The 17,125-nt window shown below is 50.9% G+C and overlaps 1 protein-coding gene across 1 annotated transcript; it reads right to left on the bottom strand.

Moving 5' to 3' along the window:
• Positions 1-1,190: 1,190 nt before the first annotated feature.
• On the bottom strand, positions 1,191-15,931 carry LOC119930658 (tubulin alpha-8 chain). The gene is made up of 5 exons (XM_038749209.1): positions 15,863-15,931; positions 8,945-9,167; positions 7,316-7,464; positions 4,543-5,223; positions 1,191-1,554 (listed from the first exon to the last, which is right to left on the bottom strand). The coding sequence occupies exons 1-5, from the start codon at positions 15,863-15,865 to the stop codon at positions 1,261-1,263; spliced, it is 1,350 nt and encodes a 449-aa protein (XP_038605137.1). The 5' UTR covers positions 15,866-15,931; the 3' UTR covers positions 1,191-1,260.
• Between the last annotated feature and the right edge of the window lie 1,194 nt (positions 15,932-17,125).

Raw genomic sequence — 17,125 nt, 5'->3', positions numbered from 1 at the left:
TAACTACGGTATTTGTCATTCATTCAATCGTATTTGAGCACTTACTGTGTGCAGAGCACTGTACTAAGCGCTTGGGAAGTCCAAGTTGGCAACATATAGAGACGGTCCCTACCCAACAGCGGGCTCACAGTCTAGATTCATTCATTCAATCGTATTTATTGAGTGCTTACTGTGTGCAGAGCACGGTACTAAGCGCTTGGGAAGTCCAAGTTGGCAACGTATAGAGACGGTCCCTACTCAACAGCGGGCTCACAGTCTAGATTCATTCATTCAATCGTATTTATTGAGTGCTTACTGTGTGCAGAGCACTGTACTAAGCGCTTGGGAAGTACAAGATAATCAGGACAGACACAGCCCCTGCCCCATATGGGGCTCACGGACTAAAAGGGAGGGAGAACAGGTAGTCAAATCCCCATTTGACAGGTGAGGAAACTGAAGGCCAGAGACGTGGAGTGAGCTCATGGCTACTGGCCTCCAGCTTGAATGAACTGCTACCTTCATCTAAAAATAAACACAAATAACAATGCGGTGCTTCTTAAGTAGTTACTATGTGTAACTACTTTTAGACTGTGAGCCCACTGTTGGGTAGGGACTGTCTCTATATGTTGCCAACTTGTACTTCCCAAGCGCTTAGTACAGTGCTCTGCACACAGTAAGTGCTCAATAAATACGATTGATTGATTGACTGATGTGTCAAGCACTGTACTAAATTTCCTTTAATAAGGAACTGGTTAAGCACTTACTCTGTGTTAAGCACTGTATTAAGTGCTGGGGTAGATACAAGATAACCAGGTGCCACGTGGGGCTCACAGTCTAAGTAAGAGGGAGAACAGGTATTGAAAACCCATTTTACAGATGAGGCCACTGAGGGCCAGAGGCATGAAGTGATCTGCCCCAGGTCACAGCATGCAAGTGGCAGAGCCAGGATTAGAACCCAGGCCTGTGCTCTCTCCACTAGGCCAAGTTGCTTCTCTGGAGCAGATCCTGGGCCACCCACTCCACAAACACACCGTGCCTGCCTGCATCCCAGCTTGGGGTGACCAGTGTTTTCGGGGGATCAAAGTCAAAGGCTTTTACTCTGCTTCTGTCCCAGGGGCTGGGGTGGAGGGAGGGAGGGAGGGAGGGAGAGGGAGGTGAAACCGCAGGGAGCGAGTGAGTTGCCGAGACCAAGAGAGCCAAGGGGTGGGCTGATATGTTTATTTCCAGAAAGGAAAGACAGGTCAGATGCTGCGTGGTGAGATGGGAGGGGTCCATCCCCACTTAGTACTCCTCGCCCTCATCTTCTCCGTCCATAGAGTCCGTGCCCACCTCCTCGTAGTCCTTCTCTAGAGCAGCCAGGTCCTCCCGGGCCTCGGAAAACTCTCCTTCTTCCATGCCCTCCCCGACGTACCAGTGCACGAAGGCCCGCTTGGCGTACATCAGGTCAAACTTGTGGTCCAGGCGGGCCCAGGCTTCGGCGATGGCCGTGGTGTTGCTCAGCATGCAGACTGCCCGCTGCACCTTGGCCAGGTCCCCACCGGGCACCACCGTGGGTGGCTGGTAGTTGATGCCAACCTAAGAGATGGAGACAAACAAAGAATGCAGAGTCACTTCACCAGGAAGCCGGCCCGCCCAAGGCCGACAGATTACAGCTTTTGGAGAGCTTGGTTTTAACTTCTTTTCCTGGGCAGTGACAGGAAAAGAGGTCCCTCCCTTATTCCCTCTCCCTGGGGCGGTCGAGGCTTCTTTAGAGATGCGACCCAAATTGCTGATTCCAGGACACAGGAGCCCATCTTGTCACAGTGTCCCTTTCCCACCCTGCAGGCTGCTGACGGCAGAAAGTTAGCGCGGGACGGCTCCAGGGACAGAGGATATAAGGCTTCTCCCTCAAGATTTGGCTTTCCCTTTCATGGAAGGACTTGCCACAGACCTCGGGCTTGCATCCCCTGTCCCCTCTGACTCCCTAGGTTTCAGGCCCCGACGCAGGGAGATCCAGTAACAACCCCACGAGTAGGTTCCGTACTTCTCAGCCCAGGGTTTCTTGAATCAGGGGGGTATCGGGAGCACTTAGTACAGTGCTCTGCACCCACTGAGTACTCAGACGCCCTTGGTCGATTGGCTGAACCAGCCCTGCATAAACTCACCCTGGGCAAGTGGCCGTTTGTAAAGCTGAGCCCAGAAGGGAAAGAAGCCGCTTGGTGGAACAGAGAAGTCCCAGCTGAGAATCTGGGACTGGAGTCCTGGTCCAATCTGCGGCCTCAACCGAGTGGCCGTGGGAAAGTCATCCTGCCTCAAAGGCCAGTGAGGGGATGATGGAAAAGCACGTTGGACACAGAGCTGTCCGTCAGTGGTATTTAACGAGTGCTTCCTGTGAGCCAAGAAGTGTACTAAGCGCTTGGGAAACTGCAGCAGAGTCGGTAGACATGGTTTTCTGTCTATCTTTGTGCGCTTGGGGCAGGGTGGGCTAAGCCTCTTTGATTACGTTCAACTGGTTTACTTCAGTCTTCTCAGTGGCAAGCCAGAGATACCATTGTAAACTTTAAGCTCACTGTGGGCAGGGAAGCCTCTTTGATTATGTTCAACTGGTTTACTTCAGTCTTCTCAGTGCCAAGCCAGAGATACCATTGTAAACTTTAGGCTCACCGTGGGCAGGGAAGCCTCTTTGATTATGTTCAACTGGTTTACTTCAGTCTTCTCAGTGCCAAGCCAGAGATACCCTTGTAAACTTTAAGCTCACTGTGGGCAGGGAATGTGTGTTATGTTATATAATGGTTGTCCCAAGTGCTTAGTACCATGCTCCGTATATTGTAATAATAATAATAGGCATTTGTTAAGCACTTACTATGTGCGAAGCACTGTTCTAAGCGCTGGATAATGATGGCATTTATTAAGCACTTACTATGTGCACAGGGTGATCAGGTTGTCCCACGTGGGGCTCACCGTCTTAATCCCCATTTTACAGATGAGGTAACTGAGGCCCAGAGAAGTTAAGTGACTTGCCCAAGATCACACAGCAGACATGTGGCGGAGTCGGGATTCGAACCCATGACCTCTGACTCCAAAGCCCGTGCTCTTTCCACTGAGCCACGCTGCTTCTCTGCTTCACAGACTTAAGCTAATTTATAGTTATCCTTCCATGATTCAGTCTATATTGTTGGATTCTTTACTTCCTATAGCCTTACTGCAAAAGAACCTAAACATACAGTAGTCATTGTAATCCTTCGCGAGGGAGAATTTTGTGTTCCCTAAGTACAACAAATACATATTTAAAAGAAAAATAAAATAATTATAAGCACTCAAAGACTGACTGACATACCTGTGATCCTTAAGCATCATTGGACTCTTACTAATCTTGCCCTCACGAAACCTCCTCCAGGAAGGAAGAGGGCCTGAGGCTCATCTTAACGCGAGATACAGGCTACAATGCACTTGTTAAGCACGTACTACGTGCCAGGCACTGTACTGAGTGCTGGGGTAGATTCAAGTTAAATCGGGTTGGACGCAGTCCCGTGTCCCAGGGATAATCCCCATTTTTCCAGATGAGGTAATTGAAGCGCAGAGAAGTGACTTGCTCAAGGTCACACAGCAGACAAGTGGCAGAGCCGGGATTAGAACCCAGGTCCTCTGTCTCCAAGGGGCCACGCTGAACTGACAATCTAGCAGCGTGGCTCAGTGGAAAGAGCCCGGGCTTTGGAGTCAGAGGTCATGGGTTCTTATCCCGGCTTCGCCACGTCTACTGTGTGACCTTGGGCAAGTCATTTAACTTCTCTCAGCCTCAGTGACCTCATCTGTAAAATGGGGATGAAGACCGTGAGCCCCACATGGGACAAACTGATCACCTAGTATCCCCCCCGGCGCTTAGAACAGTGCTCTGCACATAGTAAGCGTTTAACAGATGCCATCATTGAGAAGCAGCGTGGCTCAGGGGAAAGAGCCCGGGCTTTGGAGTCAGAGGTCACGGGTTCAAATCCCAGCTCTGCCAATTGTCAGCTGTATGACTTTGGGCAAGTCACTTCACTTCTCTGGGCCTCGGTTACCTCATCTGTAAAATGGGGATTAAGACTGTGAGCCCCCCGTGGGACAACCTGATCACCCTGTAACCTCCCCAGCGCTTAGAACAGTGCTTTGCAACTAGTAAGCGCTTAATAAATGCCATTATTATTGTTATTATCTAGCTCCCCCTCCCCATCCTCCACCCAAGCTCCTTCTCCGGCCCCACCAAAAGCCAAGTTGGGCCTATTTATTTATTTATTTATTTTATTTGTACCTATCTATTCTATTTATTTTATTTTGTTAGTATGTTTGGTTTTGTTCTCTGTCTCCCCCTTTTAGACTGTGAGCCCACTGTGGGGTAGGGACTGTCTCTATATGTTGCCAATTTGTACTTCCCAAGCACTTAGTACAGTGCTCTGCACATAGTAAGCGCTCAATAAATACGATTGATGATGATGATGATGAGGGGCGCCTTTTCCAAATGGCACCATCGGGTCAGTTTGGGGCCACTTGAACTGGGGTGATGGGGAAGTCCCCGAATCCCACCCCCCGTCCCCTTCTGCCACTTGCCTTGAAGCCGGTGGGGCACCAGTCCACAAACTGGATGGTGCGCTTGGTCTTGATGGCGGCGATGGCAGCGTTGACGTCCTTGGGCACCACATCCCCCCGGTAGAGCATGCAGCAGGCCATGTACTTGCCGTGCCGCGGGTCACACTTGACCATCTGGTTGGAGGGCTCGAAGCAGGCGTTGGTGATCTCGGCCACCGACAGCTGCTCGTGGTAGGCCTTCTCGGCCGAGACGATGGGCGCGTAGGTGACCAGCGGGAAGTGGATGCGGGGGTAGGGCACCAGGTTGGTCTGGAACTCGGTCAGGTCCACGTTGAGGGCCCCGTCGAAGCGCAGCGAGGCCGTGATGGACGACACGATCTGGCCGATGAGGCGGTTGAGGTTGGTGTAGGTGGGCCGCTCGATGTCCAGGTTGCGGCGGCAGATGTCGTAGATGGCCTCGTTGTCCACCATGAAGGCGCAGTCCGAGTGCTCCAGGGTGGTGTGGGTGGTCAGGATGGAGTTGTAGGGCTCCACCACGGCCGTGGACACCTGCGGGGCTGGGTAGATGGCGAACTCCAGCTTGGACTTCTTGCCGTAATCGACCGAGAGGCGCTCCATCAGCAGGGAGGTGAAACCGGAGCCGGTGCCTCCGCCGAAGCTGTGGAAGATCAAGAAACCCTGGAGGCCTGTGCACTGGTCTGACTGGCAGAGAGGGAGGAGAAACAGGAGGGTCAACGGGGTAGCAGGTCCAGTGTTCCTCCCCCCCAAAACCGCCCTGGAAGTCAGGAGTCCCTTCCTGGCGGGCAAGAAGGGCCCGACCCTAGCTTTTTCCGGCAAACCCACAAAGGGAAACGGTCAGTCTTTTCCTTGGGAAAGTTAGAAGCAGCCTGGCCGAGTGGAAAGAGAGGGAGCCAGAAGGACCTGGCTGCTGTGTGACCTCGGGCAAGTTACTTCACTTCTCCACGTTTCGGATACCTCATCTGTAAAATGGGGAGGAAGACTGTGAGCCCCATGCGGGACAGGGACTGGGTCTAATCTGATTAGCTTGCATCTACCCCTGGTCTTAGATCAGTGGCAAGAGCCTGGGCTTTGGGGTCAGAGGTCATGGGCTCAAATCCTGGCTCTGCCAATTGTCAGTCGTGTGACTTTGGGCAAGTCACTTCTCTGGGCCTCAGTGACCTCATCTGTCAAATGGGGATTAAAACTGTGAGCCCACCGTGGGACAACCTGATCACCTTGTAACCTCCCCAGCGCTTAGAACAGTGCTCTGCACATAGGAAGCGCTTACTAAATGCCGTTATTATTATTATTATTATCAGCGCCTGATACTGAGGTGTGGGCACAGAAGGGGTGGGGGACCGGGATGGGATGGGACTTGAACCCTGACCACCCACAGAGAAACATGGCCATCAGGAGGCCAGCTCAGTCCAGGTTGGGCTGAACTGGGGATCCCTAAAACCAAAGGACTTACCTCCTTCCCTTCCCCACAGGGAAAGAACCCCCTGGGGGAAGGACCTTACCTCCTTCCTTTCCCCACAGCACCTGTATGTTTGTACGTATTTATTACTCTATTTATTTTACTTGTACATATTCTATTTATTTTATTTTGTTAATGTGTTTTGTTCTCTGTCTCCCCGTTCTAGACTGCGAGCCCACTGTTGGGTAGGGACCGTCTCTATATGTTGCCAACTTGTACTTCCCAAGCGCTTAGTACAGTGTTCTGCACACAGTAAGCGCTCAATACGATTGATTGATTGATTGATTTTGTTCTCTGTCTCCCCCTTCTAGACTGTAAGCCCACTGTTGGGTAGGGACCGTCTCTCTATGTTGCCAACTTGGACTTCCCAAGCGCTTAGTACAGTGCTTTGCACACAGTAAGCGCTCAATAAATATGATTGATTGATTGATTTTGTTCTCTGTCTCCCCTTTCTTGACTGTGAGCCCACTGTTGGGTAGGGACCGTCTCTCTATGTTGCCAACTTGGACTTCCCAAGCGCTTAGTACAGGGCTCTGCACACAATAAGCGCTCAATAAAAACGATTGATTGATTGATTTTGTTCTCGGTCTCCCCCTTCTAGACTGTGAGCCCACTGTTGGGTAGGGACCGTCTCTCTATGTTGCCAACTTGGACTTCCCAAGTGCTTAGTACAGTGCTCTGCACACAGAAAGCGCTCAATAAATACGATTGAATGAATGAATGAAAGGGATCAGACCACTTCTTGCTGGGGGTGGGGCTTTCCTAAATGCCCCCTAACCTTACTGAACAGGGATTGAGCACAACTAGCCTAGTCGGTCCAACTGGCTGCCCAGGGTGGCAAGGACTCTTCTGGTCAGCGTCAAGTCTCTGCTCAGATTCCCTGCAGCCCACCCCCTTCCCCTCCTGGAGTCGGGATCAGTCCCTGCCTGGGAGAAGGAGCCAGGCTGCTCCCGTCCTCTCCGGAAAGGAAGCCCTCTGGACAGGCTCCGCCAACGGCCCCCCTCTGGGGACCCCAAAGGAAGGGAGTGGAATGAGCAGCGCAGCTGGCCTTCCCCGGACCCGGTCACCCTCCAAGAGGCCAGCAGAAGGGGAAGAAGAGGAAGTGTTTCAGTAAAAAAAACCCCAGGGAGGATACGAAGGAAGAACAAGAGCTCGAGGAAGGTTGAGGCTGCCTGTGGTTTCCCCTTCTCTGGCCTCCGTCTACCCTCCAGAGCCCGAGGATAGCCGTGGCTTTCGAGCCCCACGGCGGGGGGTGGACTGCAGAAAGACGGACTGAGCCGGGGAGGGGCGGGGGCTCCGATCGCACCCCCAGCTCACCAATTTCCGGATGCGCTCGAGCACCAGGTCAATGATCTCCTTCCCTACGGTGTAGTGACCCCGGGCGTAGTTGTTGGCCGCATCCTCTTTCCCCGAGATCAGCTGCTCAGGGTGGAACAGCTGCTTGTAGATCCCGTTCCTCACCTCATCTGGATTGGTGGTGGGGAGAGAAGAGACGGAGAGAGTAGTTTGAGGGGGCAGCCCCAGGGGAGGGGGTCGGTCTCCCAAACCCCCCCGGGGCATCTGGGCTTCTTCAATCCTAATCAATAGTATTTATTCAATGCTTACTCTGCGCAGAGCACTGTACTAAGCGCTTGGGAAAGTACAATACTTTCAGCCCACTTTGTTCAGCCTCCCCTAACTCCTCATCAGGATCCCAATAAAGCCCCCAGAAGTCGCTGGGGATCATGGCGGTAATTTTGACATCCACTTCCACACTTGGGAAGTACAATACAGTGGGTCGATGCGATCCTCACCCGCAAGGAGCTTACAGTCTATGGGGGAGACTGACAGGAAAATAAGTTACAGATGGGAGAAAAAAAATAGATTAAAGGATACATAAGTGCTGGGGTGAGTAGAGCGATTAAGGGAGATCTAGAGATAGACTGCTTTAGATCCAGCAGCACGAGGAACTCAGGCTGAGGGGACGGGGGTGGGGGTGGCTAGGAAGTTACCAACCCTGTGATCAAGCCCCTAAGCGCTTGGAAAAGTACAATACAGTGGGTTGATGCGATCCTCTCCTGCAAGGAGCTTACAGTCTACGGGGGAGACTGACAGGAAAATAAGTTACAGATGGGAGAAAAAAATAGATTAAAGGATACGTAAGTGCTGGGGTGAGTAGAGTGATTAAGGGAGATCTAGAGATAGATTGCTTCAGATCCAGGAGCATGAGGAACTCAGGCTGAGGGGACAAGGGGTAGGGGCGGCTAGGAAGTTACCAACCCTGTGGTCAAACCCCTAATGCACCGATCTCAGAGCTGGGTTGATGGAGGCCTAGCAGAGCCCACCGCCCCTCCCACCCCCCAAGCTGCTGCTAGTGCAGGAAGCACGGGATCAGGGGCCAGGATGCTGAGGAAGGCCAGGCCCAGGAGGCCCCGGGAGGAGGGAAGAGCCGACGGCAGAGGGGTGGGGAGCGGGAAGAGGCGCCTGCAACTTTGAGTTCCAGCCAGCCCGCCGACCACAAAGGATCTTGTTTCAATTAGAGCTAAGCGGCAGCCATCTTACGAGATCCGCGCCGGCCCTGGGAGCCCTGTGGAGACACGGCCCAGAGTTTTGTGGGTGCAGGGATGGATGGGAAGCGATCCTGAGGGCCGGGGTGAACTCTCCAGCCGCCCCCAACTCCTCATCACCGTCCCAATAAAGCCCCCAGAGGTCACCAGGGATCGCGGGAGTAATTCGGACATCCACTTCCACACTGCTGAACTCCGCGGAGGGCCTCATCTCCTCTTGGCTCCCCTCCCTTCACCGTCCAGGACCTCCAGCAGCGCCCGGTCCCGAATCGGAGCAGGGACCGAAGCGGCCAAGTTTTGTGTGGTTCTTGGCAGCAGGCCGCTTGGATTCCGGGAGCGGCCTCCGTCGCCCGCCCCCCGCATTTTCCCAGACCACGTCGGTGCCCAGACGCCCCATTACCTATGACGGCGGGCTCCAGGTCCACAAAGACCGCCCGGGGCACGTGCTTGCCGGCCCCCGTCTCACTGAAGAAGGTGTTGAAGGAGTCGTCCCCACCCCCGAGGGTCGCGTCGCCGGGCATGGTGCCGTTGGGCTGGATGCCATGCTCCAGGCAGTAGAGCTCCCAGCAGGCATTGCCGATCTGCACTCCGGCTTGGCCGACGTGGACGGAGATGCATTCGCGCTGCAAGAGTTTGAGGGAGAGGGGGACGGTCACACTGAACTCAAGGCAAAGAACAAATAGGCCCGAGTGCCCCGGAGACCCAGAGTGGAAGAATCTGAACAAAAAAATGATAATAATAACGATATTTATTAAGCGCTTACTACGTGCCAAGCACTGTTCTACGCGCTGGGGAGGTTACAAGCTGATCAGGTTGTCCCACGGGGGGCTCACAGTCTTCATCCCCATTTTACAGATGAGGTAACTGAGGCCCAGGGAAGTGAAGTGACTGGCTCAAGGTCACACAGCTGACAATTGGCAGAACCAGGATTTGAACCCGTGACCTGTGACTCCAAAGCCCGGGCTCTTTCCACTGAGCCACGCCGCTTCCGTGTAGCGTGATGCATGGCAAATGATGGCCAAGAACCCCCTCCCCCAGCCCCCCCCAACACAGACTCACACCCCACCCCCCCGGGGCCGATTCAGACTGGGGACAAGCGCTTAGTACAGTGCTCTGCACACAGTAAGCGCTCCACAAATACGATTGATTGATTGAGGGGGTGAAAGTTGGGGATTTGGCTTGGCCCTGGAGGAACTCATCCCAGCACAGGGTCTCCTGAGCTTCCAGGGGGAGGGAGGGCCTCCCCTCTCTGTCCAGCGAGAAGGCAAGTTGTACTTCCCAAGCGCTTAGTACAGTGCTCTGCACACAGTAAGCGCTCAATAAATACAATTGATTGATTGACAGAGCAGGGCAATTGAGATAGTGGGTTGACCAACCCAGAAAGGGGACGGCAGTGCCAAAATGGAGCATGTCCAACTCTGCTCGACCCCACCCCTAGGCTCGGGCAAGTGTGAGAAGCAGTGTGGCTCAGTGGAAAAAGCCCGGGCTTTGGAGCCAGAGGTCATGGGTTCAAATCCCGGCTCCGCCACTTGTCAGCTGGGAGGCTTTGGGCAAGTCACTTCCCTTCTCTGCGCCTCAGTGACCTCATCTGGAAAATGGGGATGAAGACAGAGAGCCCCCCGCGGGACAACCTGATCACCTTGTAACCTCCCCAGCGCCTAGAACAGCGCTTTGCACATAGTAAGCGCTTAATAAAAATGCTATCACTGGGCAAACAGGGCACAAGCCAAGGCTGCAGGGCGCAGGAAGGGCATGCCAGGCCCGGGGTTAGGGGCGACACCGGTCCTGAGGAGAGTGGGGGTTCAAGGGGGGGGGTACAATTGAGCTCCATGTCACCGCACAAATGGACCCCACCCCCCAGGCAGAGTCCAGATCCAGCAGGCCATGGACCCCTGGAAATCATCATCAATTGTATTTATTGAGCGCTTACTATGTGCAGAGCACTGTACTAAGCGCTTGAGCACTGTACTAAGCCGGAAGCCCCCCGGGCTGGGCGGGCCCCGCGAAAGGCCGGACGCCAGAAGGAGGGCGGGAGCCGGAGATCTTGGGGGGCCGGGGAGGGGAAGAGGGGGGCTTTACCGAGGGCGTGGGGTTGAGGGAATCCGGCTCCAAATCCCCCCAGCCCGAGGGACCTCCAATCCAATCGGATGGATCCATCAGTAACTTATTTTGAGAGCCTACTGAGCATCGAGCTCTGTACTGAGCGCTCAGGACGGGACAGACGATTTAGGTAAAGTCGGGGCTCCCAGACTCTTCGTGCAATGCTCTGCACACCGTAAGCGCTCAATAAATACCACCGATTGAAGTCCTCCTGCACTATGGAATCAATAAGATTCTATTCATTCAATCAATCGTATTTATTGAGCACTTACTGCGTGCAGAGCACTGGACTAAGCGCTTGGGAAGTCCAAGTTGGCAACATATAGAGACGGTCCCTACCCAACAGTGGGCTCACAGTCTAGAAGGTGGGCTCACAGTCTAGAAGGTACTGTATAGATCGTGGATTCATTCATTCAGTCGTATTTATTGAACGCTTACTGCATGCAGAGCACTGTACTAGGCGCTTGGGAAGTCCAAGTTGGCAACATATAGAGACGGTCCCTACCCAACAGTGGGCTCACAGTCTAGAAGGTGGGCTCACAGTCTAGAAGGTACTGTATAGATCGTGGATTCATTCATTCAGTCGTATTTATTGAGCGCTTACTGCATGCAGAGCACTGTACTAGGCGCTTGGGAAGTCCACATTGGCAACATATAGAGACGGTCCCTACCCAACAGTGGGCTCACAGTCTAGAAGGTACTGTTTAGATCGAGGATTCATTCATTCAGTCGTATTTATTGAGCGCTTACTGTGTGCAGAGCACTGGACTAAGCGCTTGGGAAGTACAAATCGGCAACAGCGAGAAGGTCCCTCCTACCCAACAACGGGCTCCCAGTCTTGATGAATTCTTTTGTTGGGCAGGTGCTGTATTGGACTTTCCCAAGCGCTTAGTACAGTGCTCTGCATACAGTAGGCGCTTAATACGATTGACTGGATGAAGGAATGAATGAATGGGAGGAGGAGTGTGGGAGGTGGAGGGTTTGGGAGGCGGGAATAACCGCGGCCTACAGGAAAGTCACTACTAGTGAGTTCCTCGCCAGGGACACACCTGGAGGACAGGAAAGGAGAGACGGAGAGTCAATCCTACTTACTGAGCGTTTGCTGTGTGCAGAGCACTGTACTAAGCGTTTGGGGGAATACAATACCATCCTCAGTCCCGGAGGTGGGAGGGGGAAATCTCTAAACGCACTGTGAGCAGAAAAGGGGCCGAGCTGAACCCTCGCATTCAAATCAATCGTATTAAGCGCTTACTGTGAGCAGAGCACTGTACTAAATGCTTGGGGGAGTATAATACAGTCCTCACTCCCGAGGGGGCGGGGGAGAGAATCTCTAAGCGCACGGTGAGCAGAAAAGGGGCCGCGCTGACCCCACGCGTTCAAATTAATCCTATTTATTAAGCGCTTACTTTCATTCAATCGTACTTATTGAGCGCTTACTGTGGGCAGAGCACTGTACTAAGCGTTTGGGGGAATACAATACAGTCCTCACTCCCGGGAGGGCGGGGGGGAGAGAAGGAGAATCTCTAAGCGCACTGTGAGCAGAAAAGGGGCCGAGCTGACCCCACACACTCAATCAATCCTATTTATTAGGCGCTTAGTGTGCACAGCACTGTACTAAACGCTTGGGAAAGTACAATGCAGCAACAAAGAGTGATAACCCCTGCCCACAAGGAGCTCACAGTCTGGGGGGGTGGGGGGATTTACATAAATAAAATTACAGATTTGGACATTAAGTCCTGCGGGGAGAGCAAACAAAGGGAGCGAGTCGGGGCGAGGTAGAAGGGAGTGGGGAAGGCGGAGGAAAGGTCATGGGTTCAAATCCTGATTCTGCCACTTGTCAGCTGTGTGACTCTGGGCAAGTCACTTCACTTCTCCGGGCCTCAGTTACCTCATCTGTAAAATGGGGATTAAGACTGTGAACCCCCCGTGGGCCAACCTGATCACCTTGTAACCTCCCCAGCGCTTAGAACAGTGCTTTGGACATAGTAAGCGCTTAATAAATGCCATCATTATTATTATTATCTGGGAAGGCTTCTGGGCGTCGTCATTATAATAATAATGAGGGTGGTATTTGTTAAACAGCATATAAGGGCGTGGCTTAGTGGCAAGAGCCCCGGCTTGGGACTCGGAGGACCTGGGTTCTAATCCCGACTCCTCCACTTGTCTGCTATGTGGCCTTGGGGAAGTCACTTCTCTGGGCCTCAGTGACCTCATCTGTAAAATGGGGATGAAGACTGTGAGCCCCACGTGGGACAACCTGATCACCTTGGGTCTCCCCCAGCGCTAAGAACAGGGCTTGGTACACAGTAAGCGCTTAACAAATACCACCATCATTATTATTATTATTCTCTGGGCCTCAGTTCCCTCATCTGTAAAATGGGGATGAAGACTGTGAGCCCCCCGTGGGGCAACCTGATTACCTTGCATCTACCCCCGCGCTTAGAACAGTGCTTGGCACATAGTAAGTGCTTAGCAAATACCAACATCATTCTTCTTCTTCTCTGGGCCTCAGTTCCCTCACCTGTAAAATGGGGATGAAGACTCTGAGCCCCCGTGAGACAACCTGATTACCTTGCATCTACCCCCACGCTTAGAACAGTGCTTGGCACATAGTAAGCGCTTAACAAATACCATCATCATTATTATTCTTCTTCTCTGGGCCTCAGTTCCCTCATCTGTAAAATGGGGATGAAGACTCTGAGCCCCCGTGAGACAACTTGATAACCATGTATCCACCCCAGCGCTTAGAACAGTGTTTGGCACATAGTAAGCGCTTAACAAATACCATCTCATTATTATTATTCTCTGGGCCTGTTTTCTCATCTGTAACATGGGGATGAAGACTGTGAGCCCCCGTGAGACAACCTGATTCATTCATTCAATCGTATTTATTGAGCGCCTACTGCGTGCAGAGCACTGTACTAAGCGCTTGGGAAGTACAAGTTTGAAACATATTCATTCATTCAACCGTATTTGTTGAACGCTTACTATGTGCAGAGCACTGTACTAAGCGCTTGGGAAGTACAAGTTGGCAACATAGAGAGACGGTCCCTACCCAACAGCGGGCTCACAGTCTAGAAGGGGGAGACAGACAACAAAACAAAACATATTAACAAAATTAAATAGAATAGTAAATACGTACGAGTAAAATAGAGTAATAAATCTGTACATTCATTCATTCAATCGTATTTATTGAGCTCTTACTGCGTGCAGAGCACTGTACTAAGCGCTTGGGAAGTCCAAGTTGGCAACATATAGAGACGGTCCCTACCCAACAGCGGGCTCACAGTCTAGAAGGGGGAGACTGAGAACAAAACAAAACAGATGAACAAAATAAAATAAATAGAATAGTAAATACGTACGAGTAAAACAGAGTAATAGATCTGTACAAATATTCATTCATTCATATTTATTGAGCGCTTACTGTGTGCAGAGCACTGGACTAAGCGCTTGGGAAGTCCAAGTTGGCAACATCTAGAGACGGTCCCTACCCAACAGTGGGCTCACAGTCTAGAAGGGGGAGATAAACAAAACATATTAACAAAATAAAATAAATAGAATAAATATGTACAAATAAATACAAATATGTACAAACAGCGGGCTCACTGTGACCTTGGATCTCCCCCAGCGCTTACAACAGTGCTTGGAACATAGTGAGCGCTTGGGCTCCCAGACTGAGCCCCCTCCTTCCTCTCCCCCTCTCCATCCCCCCCGCCTTACCTCCTTCCCCTCCCCACAGCCTCTGTATATATGTTTGTACAGATTTATTACTCTATTTTAATTGTACATATTTACTATTCTACTTATTTTATTTTGTTAGTATGTTCTGTTGTCTGTCTCCCCCTTCTAGACTGTGAGCCCATTGTTGGGTAGGGCCCGTCTCTATATGTTGCCAACTTGGACTTCCCAAGCGCTTAGTACAGTGCTCTGCACGCAGTAAGCGCTCAATAAATACGAATGAATGAATGTTTGTACAGATTTATTACTCTATTTTACTCGTACGTATTTACTATTCTATTTATTTTATTAATATGTTTTGTTCTCTGTCTCCCCCTTCTAAACTGTGAGCCCACTGTTGGGTAGGGACCGCCTCTATATGGTGCCAACTTATACTTCCCAAGCGCTTAGTACAGTGCTCTGCACGCTGTGAGCGCTCAATACGATTGAATGAATGAATGAATGTTTGTACAGATTTATTACTCTGTTTTACTCGTACGTATTTACTATTCTATTTTATTTTGTTCATCTGTTTTGTTCTCAGTCTCCCCCTTCTAGACTGAGAGCCCACTGTTGGGTAGGGACCGTCTCTATATGTTGCCAACTTGGACTTCCCAAGCGCTTAGTACAGTGCTCTGCACGCAGTAAGCGCTCAATAAATACGATTGAATGAATGAGTGTTTGTACAGATTTATTACTCTGTTTTACTCGTACGTATTTACTGTTCTATTTTATTTTGTTCATCTGTTTTGTTCTCAGTCTCCCCCTTCTAGACTGTGAGCCCACTGTTGGGTAGGGACCGCCTCTATATGGTGCCAACTTGGATTTCCCAAGCGCTTAGTACAATCAATCAATCGTATTTATTGAGCGCTTACTGTGTGTAGATATGTACAAGTAAAATAAATAGAGTAATAAATATGTACAAACAAGCGCTTACTGTGTGCAGAGCACTGTAATAATAATAATAATAATGTTGGCATTTGTTAAGCGCTTACTATGTGCAAAGCCCTGTTCTAAGCGCTGGGGGGATACAAAGTGATCAGGTTGTCCCACGTGGGGCTCACAGTCTTAATCCCCATTTTCCAGATGAGGTAACTGAGGCTCAGAGAACCAATCAATCAGTCGTATTTATTGAGCGCTGACTGTGTGCAGAGCACTGGACTAAGCGCTTGGGAAGTCCAAATTGGCAACATATAGAGACGGTCCCTACCCAACAGTGGGCTCACAGTCTTAAAAAGTGAAGTGACTTGCCCAAGGTCACCCAGCAGACATGGAGGAGCCGGGATTCGAACCCATGACCTCTGACTCCAAAGCCCGGGCTCTTTCCACTGAGCTTTGCTGTACTAAGCGCTTGGGAGTCCAGTGCTCTGCACGCAGTAAGCGCTCAATAAATACGATTGAATGAATGAAGCGCTTAAAAAATGCCATCATGATTATGAATTATTATTTATTATTATTATTATTCTAAGGGCCGGGGGGGGGGGGGGTCCCCCTCACTCACCATGGCTGGTCCGGAGGAGGCGTTGACTACAGACGCGCTACGTGTCTCCACCAACACCGCACTTCTGGGCGCGCACCCGCAGCCGTCGCTTATATAGCCCCGCCCAACCCGGGCCACGCCCCCCCCGAGCCCCTATTGGTCCGCCCCGGCCCCCGCCTCTCCTCATTGGCCCAGAGACTTACCCCCTTCTCTCCCATTGGTCAGAAGAGCCCCCCTCGGCCCGGCTCGGCCGGCTATTGGACCGTTCGTATGTGCGGGGCGGGGCCGGGAGAAGAAGGGGGGGTGTTAGGCCAGAGCCGCAGAAGGCGGGGAAATCAATCAATCAATCAATCAATCAATCAATCAATCAATCATATCTATTGAGCGCTTACTGTGTTCAGGGCACTGTACTAAGCGCTTGGAAAGTCCAAGTTGGCAACATAGAGAGACAGTCCCTACCCAACAGTGGGCTCACAGTCTAAAATCGACAGTCAATCAATCAATCAATCAATCGTATTTATTGAGCGCTTACTGTGTGCAGGGCACTGTACTAAGCGCTTGGGAAGTACAAGTTGGCAACATATAGAGACAGTCCCTACCCAACAGTGGGCTCACAGTCTAAAATCGACAGTCAATCAATCAATCAATCGGATTTATTGAGCGCTTACTGTGTGCGGAGCACTGTACTAAGCGCTTGGGAAGTCCAAGTTGGCAACATCTAGAGACGGTCCCTACCCAACAGTGGGCTCACGGTCTAAAAGGGGGAGACAGAGAACAAACCCAAACATACTAACAAAATAAAATAAATAGAATAGAATGTACAAGTAAGATAAATAAATAAATACATAGAGTAATAAATATGTACAAGAGAATAAATAGAGAATAAATAGAATATACAAGTAAAATAGAGAATAAATAATAGAGAATAAATAGTGAATAAATAGAAAGTACAAGTAAAATAAATAAATAAATAGAGTAATAAATATGTACAAGCAAGTGCTTACTGTGTGCAGAGCACTGTACTAAGCGCTTGGGAAGTCCAAGTTGGCAACATATAGAGACAGTCCCTACCCAACAGTGAGCTCACAGTCTAACAGGGGGAGACAGAGAACAAAACCAAACTAGCAAAATAAAATAAATAGAATAGATATGTACAAGTAAAATAAATAAATAAATAAAGTAATAAATATGTACAAACAAGCGCTTACTGAGTGCAGAGCACTGTACTAAGCGCTTGGGAAGTCCAAGTTGGCAACATTTAGAGACGGTCCCTACCCAACAGTG

The sequence above is a fragment of the Tachyglossus aculeatus genome, chromosome 7 (genome assembly GCF_015852505.1).
Source record: "Tachyglossus aculeatus isolate mTacAcu1 chromosome 7, mTacAcu1.pri, whole genome shotgun sequence".
Classification (NCBI taxonomy): Eukaryota; Metazoa; Chordata; class Mammalia; order Monotremata; family Tachyglossidae; genus Tachyglossus; species Tachyglossus aculeatus.
The sequence above is the reverse complement of the archived record's forward strand: the minus strand, read 5'-3'. Positions and strand labels throughout refer to the sequence as shown.